This window comes from Oryctolagus cuniculus, chromosome 4, assembly GCF_964237555.1.
Source record: "Oryctolagus cuniculus chromosome 4, mOryCun1.1, whole genome shotgun sequence".
NCBI lineage: Eukaryota > Metazoa > Chordata > Mammalia > Lagomorpha > Leporidae > Oryctolagus > Oryctolagus cuniculus.
Window position 1 is genome coordinate 2,236,965 of NC_091435.1, and position 23,596 is coordinate 2,260,560.

Here is a 23,596-nt window from a genome sequence, read left to right on the forward strand (position 1 = left end):
CGTGGAACGGACACACACACTCGCTACACTCTCTACCTTCTACTACGCCCTCCACCTTGCACTACCGCTAGGTGGCCATCATCTTCCCGCTGTAATAAAACTTACTATGCTTGAGAAACACACCAAGGTGAGAGAGCGAGCGAGCCCAGATCAGCCAGTGAGTGCAGGGGAGGAGGCACACGCCGGGGGGGGGGGGACACACCGCCCCACACAGGGCGAGGCTCAGCCAGGCAGGCCCTGGGTCTGCGACTGGCACAAACCATCAAAAGTCAGTCCTCAGATGACCAAAAACATGAAAAAATGCACACAATTTTTGGCCAACCAATTTTCCTTAAGAAATTTATATACAGGAAATAATCAAGGATATTCAATAGCACTTGATGTTGGTAATATTGTTATTTGTAATAATAACTATGCAATAACCTATAAACAACTCACGGGGCCGGCGCCGTGGCACAGGAGGCCCAGCTGCTACTCGCGACACCCACATCCCCTACAGAGGACCAACTTAAGTCCCAGCTACTCTGTCCAATCCAGGTCCCTCTGCTGGGAAGGCAGCGCGAGACGGCCAAGCACCTGGGCCCCTGCACCCACGTAGGAGAGCAGGATGGAGCTCCTGGCTCCTGGCTGCAGCCTGGCTCAGTTGTGGCTGCTGCAGTCGTTTGGGGCATGAACCAGTAGATGGAAGATCTCTGTCTCTCCCTCATTCTCTGTTGCTCTGCCTTTCAAATAAACAAACAAATAAAAATCTCTTAAAAATACCTATGCTACATCAACACTATGGAATATTATATACTCACAATAATAGTACAGAAATACAATTACTGTTCTTGGAAAATTTTTAGAACATTTTCATGGAAAAACAAGTATGAAACATGCACAGTATTATACCACTTTAAATATACACGTGGGTATGTATGCACGGTAAGAAAAAAGCCCAGGACACACACCAAAACACTGAGAGTTACTACCCATTTTCTTTTTGCTCATTCCTTTTTCCTAATAATTCTATAATGATTATATAATTAATCAAACATTAAACACAAGTACAGGCCAGTGCTGTGGCGTAGTGGGTAAAGCTGCCACCTGCAGCGCCAGCATCCCACATGGGCGCCAGTTCTAGTCCTGGCTGCTCCACTTCCAATCCAGCTCTCCGCTGTGGCCTGGGAAAGCAGCAGCAGATGCCCGAGTGCTTGGGCCCCTGCACCCATGTGGGAGACCCGGAAGGAGTTCCTGGCTTCGGATCAGGGCAGCTCCAGCCGGTGGAGCCAAATGGGGACTGAATCAGCAGATGGAAGACTTTTCTCCCTCTCTCTGACTCTCTTCTCTCTCTGTGTAATTCTTTCGAATAAATAAATAAATCTTAAAAAAAGAAAACAAAAGTACAAAGTAAGCCACATCAGGGCTACATGTTCCAAACTATTCAAAGGGCAGAAATTATACTGTGTAATAAAGAAACTGTCAATACACTCTACTAATTTAAAAATTAAGAGAACAGGCCCAACTATTTATGTTTAAAAAGAGATCTGATAAAAGGTGGCTTTGCAAATTAACAAAAGGCAATATGGTAGAAAGCACCTTTAACCTACTGAAGATTAAATGTTAACAAGTTCAGTAAGTTAAATTTTATGTATTAAAAAGGCATTAAGAAGCAGCTAAGTAGGCTAAGGGTGTGGGGAGCAACTGGGAGCAACTCGGACTAGACTAAGTTACTGGAATTAAGACTTATTCTATGCATCTGCTCTCCCACAATATGGCGCTGGGAGAGAAGAAAACAGCTTTTACACAGCTGCCTCCAGTTCAGCCAATAAACTGTAGGACTTGCTCCTGATTGGAGGAGAGCAGCGTGCTCGGCGTGTGGGCAGCCGAGTTCGGATTGGCAGAGGAGGACTATAAAGGGGGAGAGAGACAGCATGCACCAGGAACATCTAAGAGGAACATCTATCTGAAGAAACACCTGTGCAGCCCCCGAGAGAGCCGGCCGGTGGTGTGCCACTCCCCTGCGGAAGTGGGGAAAGTGGCAGGGGGAACCGCCCTTCCACGGAGGTGGAAGGGATAGTAGCCAACCCGGGAAGAACCAGCAGCAAACCCGGGGAGGGCCGAGCAGACGAAAGAACAGCGCAGGGTCCTGTGTCGTTCCTCCACGAAGATGGGGAGCGACATAATGGTGCCGCGACTCGGATAGGAAGCCTAGGCAGGGCTTAGTGTCGTTCCTCCACGAAGAGGGGGAGCGACATAATGGTGCCGTGACTCGGATAGGAAGCCTAGGCAGGGTTTAGTGTCGTTCCTCCATGAAGAGGGGGAGCGACAAAGGGGAAGCATGCTTTTTAACACAGAGCTAAAAATAATCAACAGGCACTTTAAAAAATCATTATACAACGTGAACAGTTCAGAAATGCCGAGTGATACACCCCATTACCACCAGCTGCCCCTCTCAACAGAACCCTGAACACGAGGCGTGGGCCTGCACGCTCTCCCGGCCCGGCCCAAGCCTCGGGGCGCTGGGCACCTGCACTGGCCCCACCCCGCCCCTCTCAGCACAGAAACCTCCACCTGCCTGACCACAGCGGGGAAGGCCCCGGCCCAGGCAGCGCCTTGGGAAAACGCTGACTCACTGAGGAATAACGCACTTCAGGAAAGCCTCCCCAAGTCCAGAGTGCGTGAACTCTGAGCTGAGCTGCTAAGTGCACGTGTTGACACCACCCGTGCCCGCATGCCGTGGAACACGACAAGGACGCCACTGAGGAGCTGAGGAGTGGCAAGGGTGAGACTGGCGCAGCACAGGGCCACGTGGCTGGCACTCAGCTGCCTCTCCTGCTCCCTCCTCCTGGCTTCCTGCATTTCTCGTCCACCCCCAGGGCACTTCCTTCAGCCCGCAGAGCTCAGCTCTCGCAGCTCTGGAGCCGCCCATCAGGGCCACTGCCATGTGGGAACCCGGGATGACAGGGTCCGGGATCAGCACTGCTCCCAGGGCACCGGCAACACCAGAGTTCGTGCGCGGGCTGGCCCAGCTTGGGGCCGCGGCACTGAGGAGGGAGGACGCAGCAGGGCAGGCCGAGGGAAAGCAGTGCACGCTTCTCAACGCTTCTGGAAGGGTGAAGCCAGCCTTCTGTAGCCCACACTGCTCTGCAGGGCACTAGACAGGTGTTCAGGAAACAGAGGCCGGCGCTGTGCTGCAGCGGGTAAGGCTGCCGCCCCCAGTGCCAGCATGCCATATGGGCGCCAGTTCAAGTCTCGGCTGCTCCACTTCCGATCCAGCTCTCTGCTATGGCCTGGGAAAGCAGTGGACGATGGCCCAAGTCCTTGGGCCCCTGCACCCTCCAGGGAGACCCAAAAGAAGCGCTTGGCTTCGGATCAGATCAGCTCTCGCCGTTGCAGTCCTTTGGGGAATGAACCAGAGGGTGGAGAACCTTTCTCTCTCTCTGCCTGTCTTTCTCTCTCTGCATAACTCTGACTTTCAAATAAATAAATAAATCTTTAAAAAAAAAAAAAAAAAGTAACAGAAACACAGGGCCCCAGAGCTAGAAACAAGCGTGTCTGATACAGGACTCCAGAGTCCTCACTGGGGGCCGCCAGGGGCCCCCCTGGTGGGGGACCTCCCCAGGGCCCTGCCCCCAGGAGTGCACCTTGGGATGGCAGACTGTACACCCTGCCATGAAGACAGGGACCAGGCACCCACCCCCGCTCGCCAGAGACCCCAGCACCAGCCAATGACGCAAGACTGCAGATGCACTTACCTGTCACTCTGCTTGTTACAGAAGTCATTTCTCATCTTGTCCGCAATCGAAGTGCGGGGAAGGATGTTGGTTTTGTTTTTTTTCTTGGCGTCATTTTCGACGACCACTATTAACCAGTCCACAGAGCTATGAGCTTTCAGGACGTTCTGCCACTTGGTGAGGTCATCTTTTACTGTGGCCTTGTACACTTCAGTATCCTAAAAAAAAAGTCACCATGCTTTAATTTACAGGTAAAAGGTGTCCAGTAACAAGTGGCCACAATGTATCAGGACAGGGGAAGCAGGCACTGAGGGTCAGAGGGCTAGGCTCCCATGGCAGTACTGTGGGCAAGTTCAAGTGTCCACTGCAACCTGCCAGGGCTGAAGGCCCTGCTGGGGGTCTCAGGCCACGTGCAGCACCCCTGCAGCCCTTCCTGGAAGCTTCTGCCCGTGTCCCAGCTCTCTGGGAGCTCTGGGGAGCCACCCCAAGCTCAGTGGCCTATGCAGGCCACGTAAGGGGCAAGCAAGGCAGGTGCCAACAGAAAGCCGGAGGAAGAGGCCGCTCCACCGTCTCGGTGCCACACTGTGCCCGGCAGGAGGGACCTGCCTGGGCCTGAAGGTCATCCCGCGTCTCACTCCGAGCCCGACGTGAGCATTTCTCCTGCGTAAGAGCGAGTAGTTCAGCTCAGTTCTCTCCCAGACGTCTCCCTTGCTACCCGCCCCCTGGATGAACTGCCTTCTGCTCCATAACCCCCTTGGCAGATTCTAACTCACTTCAAACCCAGTAACCCTGTACACACCTCCTGCTCCCGTCTCTTCTCTGGTTCCGGTCACTACCGCGTAACGCCCCAGGGCACACATGCTCTGCTGACTGACCCCCAGTCAGAGCCCCCATTCTGTACCCAGTCTCACTTTCAGTTTAATTCAGAAAGCATGAGATTTCAAAAGGAAGCACTTCTCATTTTTACCCTAACTTTAAAAATTACTATCTGAGGTTTAAATTAGAAAAAAAATAATATTTAAAAGCTGAGAGGCCAACCATCTTAAAAAATCAATTATCAGGGCTGGCACTGTGGCACAGCAGGTAAAGCCACTGCCTGCAGTGCCATCATCCCATATGGGCACCGGTTCAAGCCCCGGCTGCCCCACTTCCCATCCAGCTCTCTGCTGTGGCCTGCGAAAGCAGTAGGAGATGGCCCACGTCCTTGGCCACCCAAGTCCTTGCACCCGTGTGGGAGACCCGGAAGAAGCTCCTGGCTCCTGGCTTCAGATCGGCACAGCACAGTTCTGGCCGTTGCAGCCATCTGGGGAGTGAACCAGCCGATGGAAGACCTCTCTCTTTCTCTCTCTCTCTCCCTCCCTCCCTCCCTCCCTCTCTCTCTCTCTCTCTCTCTCTCTCGTGTGTGTGTGTGTGTGTAACTCTGACTTTCAAATAAATAACTTTTTTTTACCAAAAAAAAAAAAAAGGTCACCGTAAAAGAATCCATTTTCAGCAACTAAACATCCAATAGGAATGTAGCCACACTCCGCACTTTTCCACAGAACACACTATGCCGATGTGCTGGTGCAGCTCCAAGATACCACACACACTGTGCCTGGAAGCAAACCCAGAGGCTCAGGGCCGCCAGCCCTGGAGGAGCAGCACCCGGGCTCGGTCCCAGAGTGCATGCTGCTGCCGCAGGAGCTGTGCCCACCCCACCCGGAAGAGGCCTGGGACGGCACAGGCAGGACACAGACGTGGGAGACGTGACAGCGCAGGGTCAGGGGCACTGGGAGACGTGACAGCGCAGGGCCAGGGGCACTGGGAGACGTGACAGCGCAGGGGCACTGGGAGACATGACAGCGCAGGGCCAGGGGCACTGGGAGACGTGACAGCGCAGGGGCACTGGGAGACTGACAGCGCAGGGCCGGGGCACTGGGAGATGTAACAGCACAGGGAGCCAGCCAAGTGCAAGGCTGGGCTGTCCACTCAGGGATCATGGTGGCAGAGAGGAAGGTGCTCCTCCCAGGGCATGGGGAAAGGTGGGGGTGCAAGAAGCAAACCTATGGAGGAAAATGAGCGCCTGACCTCTGTCAGAGAAGGGTGTCCCAGGTACAGAGAGGGCAGGGCCAGGCAGGCACTGGACCGAGCACACAGGGGTCCCGGGTACAGAGAGGGCAGGGCCGGGCAGGCACAGGACCGAGCACACAGGGGTCCCGGGTACAGAGAGGGCAGGGCCGGGCAGGCACAGGACCGAGCACACAGGGGTCCCGGGTACAGAGAGGGCAGGGCCGGGCAGGCACAGGACCGAGCACACAGGGGTCCCGGGTACAGAGAGGGCAGGGCCAGGCAGGCACTGGACCGAGCACACAGGGGTCCCGGGTACAGAGAGGGCAGGGCCGGGCAGGCACAGGACCGAGCACACAGGGGTCCCGGGTACAGAGAGGGCAGGGCCGGGCAGGCACAGGACCGAGCACACAGGGGTCCCGGGTACAGAGAGGGCAGGGCCGGGCAGGCACAGGACCGAGCACACAGGGGTCCCGGGTACAGAGAGGGCAGGGCCGGGCAGGCACAGGACCGAGCACACAGGGGTCCCGGGTACAGAGAGGGCAGGGCCGGGCAGGCACTGGACCGAGCATGCACACAGCCCCTGGCCGCGACGTGAGCATGGACGTGGACATGCGTGAGTGCGCCAGTGCCTCTCTCCATGCTCTCCAGATGCGGCCGCGGCCCAGAGCACACCGGAGTGCAGCTTCCACACCCCAGGGGCCTGGGAGAAACAGAATGGGACCAGGACGGTGAGGTGAGCCCCAGCACCTGTGTGGAGGCGTCAGCGCGGACGTGCAGTTCTAGAGGTCACAGGAGCCGAACGCGGGACAGCTTCTGCATCAGAGCACGTGAGGGCAGCAACAGACGACAGCCCAGTGAGAGCGCAGCGGGACTGACAGCACACAGTACCAGTAACAGGACATGGTGCTTGCAGCCCAGATCGTGACGGGGCTGGGTGTACGCTACCACTGAACAACACAAAAACAAGGGCTGGCGACGTGGTGCAGAGGGCTGAGTCACGGCTCAGGCCCCACGCCCCTGTGGAAACGCTGGCTGACGTCCCAACTACTCAGCTTCTGATCCAGCTTCCTGCCAATGCGACTGGGAAGGCAGCCCAAGTACTGCGTCCCTGACACCACATGGGAGACCGGATGGAGACGCTGGCCGCTGTCTGCAGCCCGACCCCATCCTGGCTACTGCAGTCACTTGCAGACTGAACAGCAGACGGAAGCGCTCTCCCCCTCCACCTCTCTCTACCACTCTACGTTTCAAATAAATAAACAAAAATTTATAATGAAAAAAAAAAAAAAACACAACCATAATGGGGCAGCAGGACTTGGGCTGGAGGTTAAGAAGCTCCTGACCCAGCTTCACGCTGATGCTGCCCCTGGGAGGCAGTGCTGACGGCTCAGGTAACGGGTTCCTGCCACGCGGGGAGACCTGGACTGTGTCCTGGCGCCTGGCCTCTGTCTGGTCCCAGCCCAACTCTGGCCGTTGTGGGCACTCGGGGAACAAGCCCGCAGAGGGAAGATCTCGATCTGACACTAAAAAAATTTTTTAAATAATGTACTGTTTGAAACAAAACTAATCCTAGCCGGTGCCGTGGCTCAGTAGGCTAATCCTCCGCCTTGCGGCGCCGGCACACCGGGTTCTAGTCCCGGTCGGGGCGCTGGATTCTGTCCCGGTTGCCCCTCTTCCAGGCCAGCCCTCTGCTGTGGCCAGGGAGTGCAGTGGAGGATGGCCCAAGTGCTTGGGCCCTGCACCCTATGGGAGACCAGGAGAAGCACCTGGCTCCTGGCTTCGGATCAGCGCGGTGCACCGGCCGCGGCGGCCATTGGAGGGTGAACCAACGGCAAAGGAAGACCCTTCTCTCTGTCTCTCTCTCTCACTGTCCACTCTGCCTGTCAAAAATAAATAAATAAATAAATAAATAAATAAATAAATAAATAAATAAATAAAACTAAACCTACACTGTGGGGTTTACAATAAATAACAGCGGGGACTGGGGGAGCAGGAGGTCAGCGGCTGTGGACACCAAACTCCAAACGCTCAAGTGCCCTCGTGAAACAGTGCAGTGCTACACAGAGCCACAAACATCGTCGCGTGCAGGTTACTCCAGCCAGCACCACACCAGTGCGCCGCACATACTTGTCAGCAGGAAAACGCTACGAGGCTGCGATTCCCTCTGCGGCTGGTGGGACCCGCGGCTGCAGCAGGGTCAACCGAACACTGCAAGGCTCTACACCACGTCACGTGAGGCCTGCAGAGGCACACCGGGGCCCCACCACAGCCCCGACAGACCCAACACAGGACCTTCATTAGTCCAAAACCCGCAACAGCATCCACTTATCTTAGAAGTCGTTTTGCCAAACAATAAGGAAAAAAAAAAAAGATGGCCAGCGCCATGGCGTAGCAGGTAAAGCCACCGCCCGCTGTGCCGGCATCCCATATGGGCACCAGTTCGAGTCCCAGCTGCTCCACTTCCAATGCAGCTCTCTGCCGTGGCCTGAGAGGGCAGCAGAAGATGCCCAAGTGCTTGGGCCCCTGCACCCGCATGGGAGACCTGGAGAAGCTCCAGGCTCCAGGTTCCTGGCTCCCAGCTTCAGATCAGCCTGGCTCTGCTGTTGTGGCCATTTAGGGAGTGAACCAGTGGATGGGAGATCTTTGTCTCTGTCTCTCCCTCTTTCTGTCTGTAACTCTCTCAAATAAATAATTATTTAAATGTTGCCTTATCAAAAATACAAAAAGGGCAGGATATTAAAAAAAAAAGGCTTCCTGCTAGAACATAATTATTTCGAAAGTCAGTGTTATGGGGAGAGGGTGCTGTGGCAGAATGGGTAAAGCTGCCGCCGGCAGTCCCTGCATCCCATATGGATGCCAGTTCGAGTCCCAGCTGCTCCACTTCCGATCCAGCTCTCTGGGAAAGCAGCAGAAGATGGCCCAAGTCCTCAGGCCCCTGCACTGGCGTGGGAGACCAGGAAGAAGCTCCTGGTGCAGCTCTGGCCATTGCAGCTCATAGAAGACACACCTCCCCACCCTCCCCTTTCTCTCTGTCTGCCACTGCCCCTCTGTAACTCCCCCTTTCAAATAAATAAATGAACTTTTTAAAAAACTGGAATGGTTATGAACATCTTGTACCAGGTAACACATCAACCATCTAGCCAACAGAGAAGCTACGGAGACACAAGAGAAACAGAAACACACTAATAATAAATGACTTTATCACGCCATTATCAGTTACAGACAGACGAAACAGACAAAAATGTGTAGACGCCATCTTATGGACACACGTGTCGCACTGCCGTCAGCAGCAGAACGGACTGCTGCACACAGACTATCCACAGGCACTGATGCCATATCAGGTCAAAGCACACATGAGGCCCACGAAGCAAAACACCCCAGACAACACTTTCTCATCCCAATGAGTAAGACCAGAAAATGTTAAATGAAATTTAAAAAAAATTTTTCTCTCTAGAAACTAAAAAATTCCATTAAATGAGTATTGGCTAAAAGTAAAAATACAAATAGAAGATGGAGAATTTCTGAAAAATGATAAAACACTGGGATATATTTCAGGTAATAGTAAGAGGAAAATTCATTAACTTTGAAGATTTAAATTTTAAAAAGAATGAAAATAACTATAAACAAAACTTAAAAATATAAAAACAAAATAAATCATAAGAAAACAAAAAGAAGGAATAAAAACGAACATAGAAATTGAGATAGAAAACATATTAATAATAAATTAGAGTGGCCGGCGCCGTGGCTCACTAGGCTAATCCTCCACCTAGCGGCGCCGGCATACCGGGTTCTAGTCCCGGTTGGGGCACCGGATTCTGTCCCGGTTGCCCTTCTTCCAGGCCAGCTCTCTGCTGTGGCCAGGGAGTGCAGTGGAGGATGGCCCAGGTGCTTGGGCCCTGCACCCCATGGGAGACCAGGAAAAGCACCTGGCTCCTGGCTCCTGCCATCGGATCAGCGCGGTGCGCCGGCCGCAGCGCGCTGGCCGCGGCGGCCATTGGAGGGTGAACCAACGGCAAAGGAAGACCTTTCTCTCTGTCTCTCTCTCTCACTGTCCACTCTGCCTGTCAAAAAAAAAAAAAAAAAATAATAATAATAATAAATTAGAGTAACAAAAATTCCAGCACTCTGAAGAAAGCAAGCAAGACCACTAGAAACATAGACAAAGCAGAAAACAATGAAGGAGAAATAAGTGTGACACAAAGCACAGCTTTTTTAAATTTTAATTTTTTATTTGAGAGGCAGAAACAAATAGAGAAGGAAGAGACAGACACGGAGAGAGCTCTGCCACGGAGTCCGCTCAGCGTGGACCGGGCCAAGCCCAAGCCAGGAGCTGGGAGCTCCCCGGCCTCCGCCCGCAGTCACCGCGCCACCTCCAGTGCCCGCAGGGTGAGACCAGCAGGCGCTCGAGCCTGGAGCTGCAGCCAGGTGCTGAGCGTCACTACCGAGGCGCACGGCTCCTCCCGGCAGCTGACCGCAAAGCTAAACGCCCACCCCACATTTTTTTTTTTCATTTTCTAATCTGCCTTTTCCAGAAAAAGAGAGAGAGAGAGAGACACGCATGCGAAGTGTGCATTCCCATTTGAAGTTCACTCGTCAAGTGCCAATAGCCATGGTGGGTCTGTGCTGAGCCGAAGTTGGAAACCAGGCCCAGAACGCACCTCTGCTACATGGAGGCACGTACCCAATGACTTGAGCCATTTCTGCCGTCTCCATCGGGGGAAGTCAGACGCCAGCATCAGGAACCACAACCAGGGGCTACAGTGTGGGTGTGGGGTCACAGTATGGGGTGTGGGGTCACAGTGTGGGTGTGGGGTCACAGTGTGAGGTGTAGTGACACAGTCTGGGGTGCAGGGGAAGTGTCTTTACCACTCGGCTTAATGCCTGCTCCCACAAAATACATTTATGGTTTTTTTTTTGACAGGCAGTTAGACAGTGAGAGAGAGAAAGAAAGGTCTTCCCTCCGTTGGTTCACCCCCCAAATGGCCGCCATGGCCTGCGTGCTGCTCCGATCCAAAGCCTGGAGCCAGGTGCCTCCTCCTGGTCTCCCATGCGGGTGCAGGGCCCAAGCACTTGGGCCATCCTCCACTGACTTCTTGGGCCACAGCAGAGAGCTGGACTGGAAGAGGAGCAACCGGGACAGAATCCAGCGCCCCAACTGGGACTAGAACCCGGCGTGCTGGTGCCCCAGACGGAGGATTAGCCTAGTGAGTCGCGGCGCCGGCCCCCACAAAACACATGTAAAAGTCAGGAAGATCGGCTGGCGCCGCGGCTCACTAGGCTAATCCTCCACCTTGCAGCGCCGGCACACCGGGTTCTAGTCCCAGTCGGGGTGCCGGATTCTGTCCCGGTTGCCCCTCTTCCAGGCCAGCTCTCTGCTGTGGCCAGGGAATGCAGTGAAGGATGGCCCAAGTGCTTGGGCCCTGCACCCCATGGGAGACCAGGAGAAGCACCTGGCTCCTGCCATCGGATCAGCGTGGTGCACCGGTCGCGGCGGCCATTGGAGGGTGAGCCAACGGCAAAGGAAGACCTTTCTCTCTGTCTCTCTGTCCACTCTGCCTGTTAAAAAAAAAAAAAAAGTCAGGAAGATCACGCTGTACATCTCAATAAAAAACAATTTTAAAACTCAACAGAAAGGCACACTACCTAAGGAAAACACAGGTTATCAAAGTCGACAGCTGTCTGAAACAGACCACTTTCCAGGGAAGCACCAGGAACTGTGCTCCAGAGACGCCACAGTCCAGACGGTGTCACCGGGGAGTCCCCCACCCTGAGGACGGGGGCTGCACGCTGTGCCAATCCCCGCATAGCCCAGCGGGCCCTGAGAGGGCAGCCCTGCTGCAGGCCCCGGCGTCTTCTGCTGCCAGTCAGAAGCACCCAAAGACACAAGGGCCGGCCTGAAGTGGCCCTCACTGGCATCGAGGGGACCACGCGGCTCTGCCTCGATGCAGAACACGGGCTGACCACACCGGCAGGGAGGGGCTGGCTGCCCTGATAAAGGTGGGGCAGGAAAGAGCCATCTGGGTCGGGGCGATGCTCGGGGCTGAGCCCCACAGACACCTGTGAGACGGGAACTGAGGGTCACAGAGAGCCCCTCCCCCGAGGCCCCACCACCAGGGAAACAAGGACCTCACTGGGCCTCTGCTGCCTGCACAGTGTGGTCTGTGCTGAGCCCCTGCTGCAACTGGACCACAGGCGTCAGGACAGCGACACCCAGAGTACAGCAGGTCAAACAACCGACACCAGTGGCCACTGGGGCCACAGGCAGAGATGTGCTGGACAGGCGGGCACACGTGCACAACCACAGACCCCTGGAGGGTGGAGGAAAGCGAGCACCGGAAGTCAGAGCAGCTGCGGCTCCAGCCGGAGCCGGGGGCCTGCAGGCCTGCCCGCGGACACTTACGCAGCACTCGGTCCAGTAAATGTGCAGGAAGGGGAATGTGAGCAGTGCCTTGTTCCCCTCCTTGGGCAGCAGCTCCTCCTTGAACTGAACGAAGTTGGATTCCAGGTGGATCATCTTGGGAGCCCGGCCGTAGGACCTGTAACAGATTTTTATTTTTATTTTTTACGTAACTGAGAAGAAAAACTCCCAAGGCGCAACAGAAATAAAAAATCAGAATTCAACCACATTTGGGTTCCTAAGTTTTACCGCATGCGGCCTGAGTCCTCACTGCCGTGTTCTCCACACGGCCACCCGCCGGGCCCGAGCTCCTCGCCACCTCAGCAACACGCACACAGCCGTGCACCCACCGAGCGCCGACACCTGAGAGCCAGCTCAGCCTGTCCGTCTCCACGAGCAACCCAAACACCACACGTGCATGCAAGTCGCTACATCACCGAAAAAATGAAATTATTTGGTGACAAAAGAACAGGATTTGTACAAATAAAATGTGGTACACCTCGCTTTGCTTCTCAACCTAGGAAGAAAGGACCGGACTCATCAAGAAATCCCAGCTACACACCCGCCACAGAGGCGCCGGGGGACGGGCACAGCGCACCTGCCACAGCGGCCGCCGGGGGACGGGCACAGCGCACCTGCCACAGCGGCCGCCGGAGGACGGGGCACAGCGCACGGCGGCCGCCGGGGGTCGGGGCACAGTGCACGGCGGGCCACCAGGGGAATGGGCACAGCGCACCTGCCACAGCGGGCCGCCGGGGGAATGGGCACAGCGCACCTGCCACAGCGGGCCGCCGGGGGAACGGGCACAGCGCACGGCGGGCCACCAGGGGAATGGGCACAGCGCACCTGCCACAGCGGGCCGCCGAGGGACGGGGCACAGCGCACGGCGGGCCGCCGGGGGACGGGGCACAGCGCAAGGCGGGCTGCCGGGGGACAGGGCACAGGGGTCTGCTCCAGGCCTGCATTCTGCCTGTGTTGGCTGTGTCTTCCACTCACACCTGCAGCTGGATTTGGCGTGTTGTATGCAATCTAAGGTGGGTCACGGCCTGCCGTGCGGACCGTGGCTGCGCGCACGTTTGGACCTGTGTGCGCTCCGTGTGCCGGCACCCGTCTCCTGCCCTTTCTGACAGTGGTCACGTTCTCCTTCCCCAGCCGCCCACCTCCATCCTGCTGCTGGCTGCACTGCTATTTTGAATATGCACAAACCTAGACTTTTCTTCTAACCACTGAGCTAATACGCCCCTCCTTGCATACTCTTCTCTGGTCTGCTCCCACACTGCTGAGATTTTAGATTTTTTAATTTCTCTTTTTAAAAAAAAAAGATTTATTTATTTATTTGGAAGTCAGAGTTAGAGAGAGAGAGAAGGAGAGGCAAAGAGAGAGAGAGAGGTCTTCCATCCACTGGTTCACTCCCCAGTTGGCCTCAACAGCCGAAGCTGCACCGATCCGAAGCCAGGAGCCAGGAGCTTCTTCCAGGTCTCCCACGCGGGTGCAGGAGCCCAAGCACTTGGGTCATCTTCTACTGCTTTCCCAGGCCACAGCAGAGAGCTGGGTCGGAAGTGGAGGAGCCGGGCCCATATGGGATGCCAGCGCTGCAGACAGAGGCTTCACCCGCTACGCCACAGCGCCAACCTCAGATTTTTAATTTTTCAAGAACTGATACCTCTGGTTCAGCAAACATTTGTAGGACGTGTTTGCCGACAGCTGCTTCTGACCTGTGCCTCCTGGGTTCGCCTTTCTTCTGGCTGGGGCCCTCGGGAGGCGATGAGGGTAGCAGTGCTTCCCAGCCACCTCCCTGGCACGAGGGGCAGAGGACAAGTGGCACCTAGGGCACACAGGCGGCATTCGTAGCTAGAAAGGATGAAGCAGGCCCCAGCCATCCCAAAGCCTTCGAGCGCAAACGCTCTCTGCGCTGGCATCTCAGGGCCTCGGTGGGGCCGCGGGCTGGCCTGGTCCTCGGCGTGCTCCAAGGTGTGCGAGACTCCAGGTCCGAAGGTTTTCTCAGCACTCTGAGGAGACCGCTACTGAATGCACGTCACGCTGCGTTCTAAGTGCTGTCACAAGCCCAGTCGCTCTCCTGCCTTTTCTCGCCGACTGCAAGACCTGACTTTTGCTTGCTTTGTTTTGCTCTGGGTTCCCAGTGCAACCTCTCCCCTGCAGGCCCTGCCCGGCCCCACGCCCTCTCCTCTCCCCTGCAGGCCCTGCCCGGCCCCACGCCCTCTCCTCTCCCCTGCAGGCCCTGCCCGGTCCCCACTCCCTCTCCTCTCCCCTGCAGGCCCTGCCCGGCCCCACGCCCTCTCCTCTTCCCTGCAGGCCCTGCCCGGCCCCACGCCCTCTCCTCTCCCCTGCAGGCCCTGCCCGGCCCCACGCCCTCTCCTCTCCCCTGCAGGCCCTGCCCGGCCCCCACTCCCTGTCCTGCCTCCTCTCGAGCCACCCTTGGGACAGAGTGGAGCATGTGGACCCCACCAGCCTCTGCGCTTCCTGCCTGGTGCTCAGCGCTCCTCTCCAGGCGTCTGGGCCCCGTCCTCCAACTCAAGCATTTACTCATCCACACGGCTGCCCTAGGCCGCTGAGAGCATCTGTCTGATTTCTGTCCCCATCTCCAAGGTCTACTCAGAGGTGACTCTGAGTTTGCATCAAAGCCACTTGTATGTGCTGTCCTCACGCAGCGTGGCAGGCGCCTCCCCTCCTCTGCCCCGCCCCGGGCGCCTCTTCACAGTGCGCTCACTCTCACACAGGCGTCCAGAGGGCTGTCCTCTGCAAGCCCTCCCGTGCCACTGCCGCTGGCTGCAGGCGACCCTGGGGCTCCTCGGCCAGTGGCCCCACTGTCAGAGGACTTCCCCCGCGTCCTCTCTTCTGTCTCACGCCCTGATTTCGAGTCCACCCTATTCCAGGCTGCTCTCACCTCTGCGAAGACCGTCATTCTACATCAAGTCCCCTGCAGAGTCCCAGGAGTTTAGGACGCGTCCTTCTAACACGACACATTCCCCAAGTCTGACGGTCCAGTCCCACCGCTGTTCTACAGAACAGGTGTGGCTGCCTGGCACACGTGCCCACTCTGGCGGGAGCGCGCCCCACACGGTTCACAGCTCCGACTTGCCGACGTCAGAGCGGCACCTCCCCACCCCTGCAGTGCCTCCCACCCAGGACCCTGGGCTCTCCACACAAAGGCCTGCTGGGTTCCCATGCAGGCGGACAAGAGCCACCCGCCACTGCAGACAGAGGGGCCCGCGTCTGACAGCTCCCTGTCTGGGCCTCGCCCCCGCCGCCCTCAGCGCCGGCCCTGCCCTCAGCTTCCAAGTCCCACAGTTGGCTGTCTGGCACACACTCGGGCTCTTGGGAGGCAGCCTGGCAGACGGGCGGGGCGAGCTTTCTCAGCCGTCTTTCCCAGTTCCTCCACCAAGAACGTGTTCACACCTTTCAGCTGCTGCGTCTCCTCCCTTCCCACCTGCTCAGCCAGACTGTGTCCTCCAAGGTCCACGTGGGGAAATTCAGTCCCCAAAGCAACTGTGAGGGCTGAGACCTGTGGGAGTGTCTGGCACAACAGCTGGAGACACGCTTGGGACGTCCACACCACCCTGGACCGCCTGGGCCTGGGACGTCCACACACCACCCTGGACCGCCTGGGCTTGGGACGTCCACAACCCACACTGGACCGCCTGGGCTTGGGACGTCCACACCCCATACTGGACCGCCCGGGCTTGGGACGTCCACACCACCCTGGGCCGCCTGGGCTTGGAACGTCCACACCATCCTGGACCTCCTGGTCTTGGGACATCCACACCCCATACTGGACCGCCTGGGCTTGGAACGTCCACACCATCCTGGGCCACCTGGGCTTGGGACGTCCACACCACCCTGGGCCGCCTGGGCTTGGAACGTCCACACCATCCTGGACCTCCTGGTCTTGGGACATCCACACCCCATACTGGACCGCCTGGGCTTGGAACGTCCACACCATCCTGGGCCACCTGGGCTTGGGACGTCCACACCACCCTGGACCGCCTGGGCTTGGGACGTCCACACCCCATACTGGACCGCCTGGGCTTGGGACGTCCACACCACCCTGGACCCTGGACCACCTGGGCTTGGGACGTCCACACCACCCTGGACCGTCTGGGCTTGGGACGTCCACAACCCATACTGGACCGCCTGGGCTTGGGACATCCACACCACCCTGGACCACCTGGGCTTGGGACGTCCATACCACCCTGGACCGCCTGGGCCTAGGACGTCCACACCACCCTGGACCGCCTGGGCCCGGGACGTCCACACCACCCTGGACCGCCCGGGCTTGGGTCGTCCACACCCCACACTGGACCGCCTGGGCTTGAGCTCCAGCTTTGCTTCCGACTCCAGCTCCCTGCTACTGTGCACCCCTGGGAGGCAGCAAGTGGCAGCTCAAGTATTGAGTCCCTGCCCCCACGTGGACAGCCGGATTGGGTTCTTGGTGCTTGGCTGCAGCCTAGCCCAGCCCCAGCTGTTGCAGGCACTTGCGGAGTGAAACAGCAGACAGAAGACCTCTCTCTCTTTCAAATAGAAAACATCTACAGCTTTTCATGTAAACATTTTCAAAAGAGGGAGGCCCTCCCCCTCGACCCGCCCCGGGGCCCCTCCCCCTCACTGGGATGACACAGCAGACCCTCACCAGGGGAGGCCCTCCCCCTTGGCCCGCCCCGGGGCCCCTCCCCCTCTCTGGGATGACACAGACCCTCACCAGGGGAGGCCCTCCCCCTTGGCCCGCCCCGGGGCCCCTCCCCCTCTCTGGGATGACACAGCAGACCCTTACCAGGGGAGGCCCTCCCCCTTGGCCCGCCCCGGGGCCCTCCCCCTCTCTGGGATGACACAGCAGACCCTCACCAGGGGAGGCCCTCCCCCTTGGCCCGCCCCGGGGCCCTCCCCCTCTCTGGGATGACACAGCAGACCCTCACCAGGGGAGGCCCTCCCCCTTGGCCCGCCCTGGGGCCCCTCCCCCTCACTGGGATGACACAGCAGACCCTCATCAGGGGAGGCCCTCCCCCTCAGCCTACTCAGCCTCTAGAACACACTTCTGCTGGCCCCGCTGCCCAGCGATGGCAGGGTGTGCGGCACACAGGGGCACCACGCCAGGCCCTGGTGTGCCCAGGCCTGCCCAGGCCACCGCCCTCAGGGGCGCCTGCAGATCCCCTGCTGCACTTCCTCATCGCCCCTCCTGCTTCCCAGACTCAGAAGCTGCCGTGAGGCACACGTCCTTGGAGCCCTGCAGACCGCCCTGCCTCGCCGGCTAGTAAGTCCTTCCACGTGCTGACCGCGTTCTCGCCCTCACAGCACTGGGCCTCTCGTGTGCTGAGCACTGCCTGCCCAAGCAGACCCCTGGCTCTCCAGACGCTCTTGATGTTCAGGATCAGCAGTGAGACGTGACCGGGCGCAGGAACCACACAGCTCACCAGAGAGCCTGCTAAGTCACACCCAGAGAGCCATGGTAACTCATGCTTCCAGGGCACAAGCCGGGGTCAGCGAGGATCAGCACGGCTGGAACCCGAGTGACGACACCAACCTGGACAGACACAGGCCACCTGTGCTGGCAAGCGAACTCCACACATTGTTCCCAGCAACCGAATCTCACCATAAGGAAGCTGGTGAAGACACTGACCCCCAGCCATGACCTCCCCTGAACACGCAGGAGCAACGGGAGTGGCCACCCTGGCTTCAGCTCTACACCGTCTGTTTTTTCTTCTAATTGTTCAATGACACCTTCTGCATACTTCCTCATTCTTAAGGGCGCAGGGGCTCAGCTCCTGAACAACTGGGGTCTCCCCCTCTACATCAGGTAGGGTGGGTGTTCCAAAATGCTCATGGCTTTAAGACACTCTGATCAGCCATGACGAAGCCATTCCCATAAAAGTGAACTGTCAGAGCTGGCGCTGTGGTGCCAGTTCGTGTTCCAGCTGCTCCCCTTCTGGTCCAGCTCTCTGCTGTGGCCTGGGAGAGCAGTGGGAGACGCCCCAGTGCTTGGCGCCTGCACCCACGTGGGAGACCCGGAAGAAGCTCCTGGCTCCTAACTTTGGACCAGCCCAACCCCGCCTGTTGTGGCCATATGGGGAGTGAATCAGCAGACTAAAGATCTCTCTCTCTGTCTCTCTCTGTCTCTCTCTGTCTCTATCTCTCCCCCTCTCTCTCTGTAACTCTGCCTTTCAAATAAATAAATAACTCATAAATAAAATGAGCTGTCTTGCTTCTAACACCCCTCGTCCCACAAGATGCCCAACACCTGAAGAGCGAGACCTGCAGAGACGCAGCCCGCGCTCAGCGCTCGGCGCCAGGCTTCTCGGCACCACCGCGCCGCTCACCCAGACTCCTGGGACCCAGGGGGCTGCCACCCAAGCAGGTGCCCGTACCTTCTCCACTCCATCGGCTCTCTCGGAAGCTGCTGGGAAAGCGTTGGGTAGAGAGAGGTAAACAAATTCTGATCTCCAGCACCTGCATGGGGAATAAAGAGAAATGGAGTTATGGCGTCTTTAAGGAAATATAAATTACTCTCCAGTTCTTAAACTGATATTTCAGATAATCTTACATTTAGTAGAATGACATCATAGAGCAGGATTGCTTCTGACCCTAAAGGACTGGTCTCCAGAACCCACACCTGACATCTGCAGCTGAACTTAACCCTCACAGCGCCCCCATGAGGTAGGCGTGACCTCCCCTGGGAGGGGAGGGTCCGCAAAGGTGAGTGGCTTGTCCCAGGCTGCCAAGCTGAGCAAGCACACAGCGGGCTCCGCCCACCTGGCCTCAGGCGCCTGCAGCCTCTGCTGTCTTCACAAGAAAACAGCAGAAAACTCCAGAGGGGAACGGGACACACGAATGTGAACTCTCCCCCAAATGAATTCAGGGTTCACCCAAGGCCAGCAGGAGCTAAAACGTACACAACACTCCCCACGTGCACAGCCAGGGCCAGGCATCCTCCCCGGGGGTCCTCACCACCCCTCCCCAGGACCCAGCTCACAACCCAGGAAGCCGAGGGCTGAGGTCACCAGCCCAGGCACAAGCTGGCCCAGGGCAGACGCTACTGACACACAATGCAAGTGGGTGTGAGAGCCACCCAGCTCTCACAAAATGACCATTCAGCCCTATTATCCCTAGCCCCAAAAGGAACCTTTTCATATAGATGACTGAAGTTCTTACACTCAGAGGGTCCTCTTTAAGCAAAACCATTTTCCTAATTGCTTTTATATTGATCTTAAAGAAATCACTGGGAATTGATGTGGGCCATTAACATGGCTGCTTATTTTTGCCATGTGCGCATAAAAACAGAAGCCTGCGGGATGTTAAGTGGCTGCAGACGGAGAGGGTGGGCGTGGCTGCAGGAGCCCGATGCTCTCCCACACGCTTCCTGGAGGGGACGGGACCAGACAGTCACCGCCACTCGAAGCCTGGCACCGAGCAGTCACCAAGGGTTACTGGCTCTACAGTTTGGCCAAGATGAAAACAATCTCTACATTTTAACAGCGCTTTTCACGCTGTTCTCCTGTTTAGCATCCATCTCAGAAAGCAATACAGAAAACCCCGAGTCCACTCAGGCTCCCTATCTCTGAACGCCAATTTCTGCAGCCTCATTACAAGTTCCAAGATTAATATATAAAAAGCATTACTCTTCACTAAATGGAAACCAAGCCAGCTACATGGTGGCGTTCTCCTCTCCTGGTTTTCCATAGAAAGCTGCACACACGGCCCCTCCCATGGGAATCACACAAGTGCACTAACAACCTACATTTAGAGTCAAAGACAAACACCAAGGCCGGCACCATGACGTAGGAGGCTAAGTCGCTGCCTCCCACCCCAGCACCCATCTCAGAGTGCCAGCTGGAGTCCTGGCTGCTCCACTTCTGATCCAGTTCCCTGTTTACAGCACCTGGGAAAGCAGCAGAAGACGGCCAGGTGCTTGGGCCCCAGTCACCCATGTGGGAGACCCGGATGGAGCTCCTGGCTCCTGGCGTTGTCCTGGCCCACTCCCGGCCATTGCGGTCATCTGGGTAGTGAACCAGCAGAGATTAAGGAGCCGCCTGTGACACCAGCATTCTATTTAGGCACCGGTTCAAGGCCCAACTGCTCCACTTTCGATGCAGCTCCCTGCTAATGTGCCTGGGAAAGCAGTGGAAGATGCCCAAGTGTTGGCCCTGCACCCACACAGGAGACCCGGGTGGAGCTCCTGGCTTCGGCCAGCCAACCCTGGCATCACAGCCCCTGGGAAGTGAAACAGTGGAAGCCTCTCTGGTACCCCCCCGCCCCCGCCCTCTGTAACTGCCTTTCAGTAAGTTTCAAATGTAGAAGAGAGATGAAATGCCCCCACACCCCTCCTCCCACGCTTACCTCCCCAGAAGCCCAGCTGCACTGTACGGCTCCCCACACGGAGCCTAGGAAGTAACGGTGTTCTTGCTTGCTAGCAGGGACTGGGACCTGCGGCCAGTAACCGCACGAGGACAGAAGGCGTGGGGGGCTCTCAGAGCGTGGCAGTGGCGGAGCGTGTGTGGAGGCAGGGTCCCAGACGTGCCGGGAAGCGGAGGGAGCGGCTGGGCCCAAACGTGGGCTCTTCTGGAGACCCCCTTCCCAGGCCACAGCCCGAGTGACCTCAGGACCTCTCAGGGGCCACCTCCGGGACCACGCCTGTGAGGAGCAACAATCCCCAGGCCCGCTACAGCTCAGTCGGCACGTAGGCCAAGGGCAGAGTTGTCATCTGGCGCGGCTGAGGACTTTTCAAATAAGTTCTTTAAAGGCTTATTTGACAGGCAGAGTGACAGAGAGAGGTGAAGAGGGAGGGAAGGAGGGGCGGGGTATCTTCCAACCACCAGTTCACTCCTCAAATGGCTGGGTCTGGTCTAAGCTGAAGCCAGGAGCCTGGAACTCCATCCAAGTCTCCCACGTAGGTGCAGGGCCCAAGTATTCAGGCCATCTTTCACTGCTTTCCCAGGCTCATTAGCAGGAAGCTGGGTCCAATGCAGATCAGCTGGGAATCAAACTGACACTGCAATATGGGATGCTGGCATCGCAGAACAAGGGTTAACCAGCTGTACCGCAAAACTGGCCCCATAACTGGGGATTTACCCTGCGACCTGTTAAGGCCTGGACTGTGTCTGGCTCAAGTCCACATACTGAAGCACCAAGCCCCAGCACCTCAGACCACCATGTATTTGATGGCAAAGGTGAACAGGCACGTTAAGTTGAAACGGCCCTCATCCCATCTGCCTGTGTCCTCCCTCTGAGAAAATCCGAACAGAGAGACAGCAGGGCCGAGGGAGGACACACAAAGACGGCGCGGTCAGCCAAGGACACAGACCCCAGAGGAAGCTGAGCGGGCCAACTCCCTGATCCGGCACCTCAAGCCTCCAGAGCGGCAGCGTTCGGTCAGCACAGCACCCAGGTCAGGTCTAAGAATCAGCACCATGAATCTCTGAACACACAGCTGCACGGCTAAGCTGCTCCTCAATCTCTGAATCAAGTACTAGGAAAAGCAAAGACGCGTTTGAAAACTGGGCAGAGAGAGACCCAGCACATGAAGAGTAAGAAAGGGCAGACCCCCAACACCTCCCCTCCGCTCACTGGCTGGTCGTCAGAGCCACACACACGCCACGCGGGTCACGCCAAGTGCTCTGAGTCTGAGCTGTCACAGAGCTGCTGTCGGGCTGCCTGCTCACCTGACCCACGGGCGAGGGAGGGGAGGAAGCCGGGGAACCCGGGGGTTCACACAGCGGCTACCAGCGGCAAGAGTGGCTACCAGCGAGGGTCCCAACACTGTTCAGAAAGCACTGAGTCCCCTGCTCTCCCTCAAGAGCCCACTGAGAGTATCTCAACGACTAAGAGGCCCTGTTTTGGTGCGGGGAAAAGGACTCCTCAAAGCCACGCCAGGAGAACGCACAGCACAGCAGGAGTCCTCACGTCAGCCTGTCTCCCTGCGTGCGCCTCCCGAGCCCCTCGAGCCCCACCTGGGAAGGGCAGGGTAGAGCATCTGGGGAGGGGTCCGGCGCCCCTGAGGGCAGCCTGGACACCAAGGAAAGTGCAGCTCAGAGGAGCCCAGGAAGGGAGGCAGGGCCCTGGCTCTGGTCAGGTGCGCCCAGGGTCTGCTCACCACTCCCGCCCCAGGGAGTCAGGGAACTGACCCGACTTTCTACTGCAAAGCAGATTCCCACACCCGCGTTGATTCAGGACTTCCACGCTCAGAGCAAACACGAATCACACCCGGGAACGGCTGATCGCATGCTCTGGTGCCTGAAGCCCAGCAGTTCCAACGCTCACCACACAGCCCGGGAACTCACAGCTCACGGCTCTGCAGGCTGCAAGCCCTGTCTGGGTGAGGCTCTGTTCTCTTCAGGCACTGGACCCTCTCCTGGGGGCCCACCCTCTCGCCTCACCACCTCTGAAAGGCCCTACCTCCTGAGACCATCGCCGCCGGCTGTCCCCACACGGCTGGCGGGCAGGCACAGAGGCCAGGCCAGCTCCACGCTCCCACACCACCAGCAGGAAGGGCCATTCCACACCTGGAAACCCAGGCACGGAGAACCTCCGTGAGGGGCCCCAGGCCACAAACCCAGATTGGGATTCAGACCCTGGCTTTGGCCTCCGTGCCTTGCTGCTGCTCTGAGCTGCTTCTCAACTCCTCAGTTTTATTAAGCGTACTAATCAATCTGCAGCCGCCGTCTTGACACTGGCTGAACATGCAGGTCCAGAAACCCCCTGTAAAGAGGGAAGACTCTGTCACTTGCTTTTCAGTCCCTTTGTTGTTGTTGCTTCAATTCTTGAACTTGCAAAGCCTCAAGGGTCTTTGTATAAAACAACCAGGCAAAGACGACAAGGCGCTCAGGCGGTGCGCAGCCGCGCACTTTCCATGTGAAGGCTCTGTCGGGTGGAAGATGTAAGTATCTGTTGATGCTCTCAATACTCTGGAATGTTTTCAGCCTTTAGGAGAATCTTAGTAAAGTGAAACTAACTTTTGTAATCAAACAGAGCTCTCATTTCACCTTAAATGCTTGAAGACACCTGTGAACACCACGGCCGTCTCCAAGACGTCCTTGGCTGTGACTCATTCTCGGGCAGGTGCAGGAAGGGGTGCAAAGGCAGGCATGGACCTGAGCTCTGTCCCAGGCAGACCCCGAGCGCGGGGGTGGCAGCCAGCACCTCTGGAGCGCCTGGCCAGGACTCAGAAGCCTTAAGAAGCAGTGGAGTGGATGGACGGGACGAGGACTGGAAGGCTCTCATTTTAAGGCCCCGTCAAACAAGATTCCGTGACTCTGTTTCTGAACAAAAGCCTCAAACACAGGGGCCGGCGCGGTGGCGCAGAGGGTTAAGTCAGTCTGTGACCCCAGCATCCCATATGAGCATCAGTTCAAGTCCTGGTTGCTCCACTTCCCTGCAAACGCACGTGGGAAACAGCAGAAAATGGCCCAGGTCACTCACGTGGGAGACC

General features: G+C 57.4%; 1 protein-coding gene and 1 long non-coding RNA gene across 2 annotated transcripts in view; one reads left to right on the plus strand and one right to left on the minus strand.

Moving 5' to 3' along the window:
• TRAPPC10 (trafficking protein particle complex subunit 10) overlaps positions 1 to 23,596 on the minus strand; it is an 83,925-nt gene that overhangs the window by 44,913 nt on the left and 15,416 nt on the right. The window contains exons 2-4 of the mRNA XM_070071770.1: positions 18,540 to 18,621; positions 12,166 to 12,301; positions 3,738 to 3,934 (exon numbers count right to left, since the gene is read on the minus strand). Of these exons, the coding sequence (XP_069927871.1) occupies positions 3,738 to 3,934; positions 12,166 to 12,301; positions 18,540 to 18,621 (415 nt within the window). The remainder of the gene's footprint in view (positions 1 to 3,737; positions 3,935 to 12,165; positions 12,302 to 18,539; positions 18,622 to 23,596) is intronic.
• Positions 17,191 to 18,364, plus strand: LOC127487001 (uncharacterized). The gene is made up of 2 exons (XR_011387673.1): positions 17,191 to 17,428; positions 17,470 to 18,364. It is a non-coding gene; the product is annotated as an uncharacterized lncRNA (long non-coding RNA).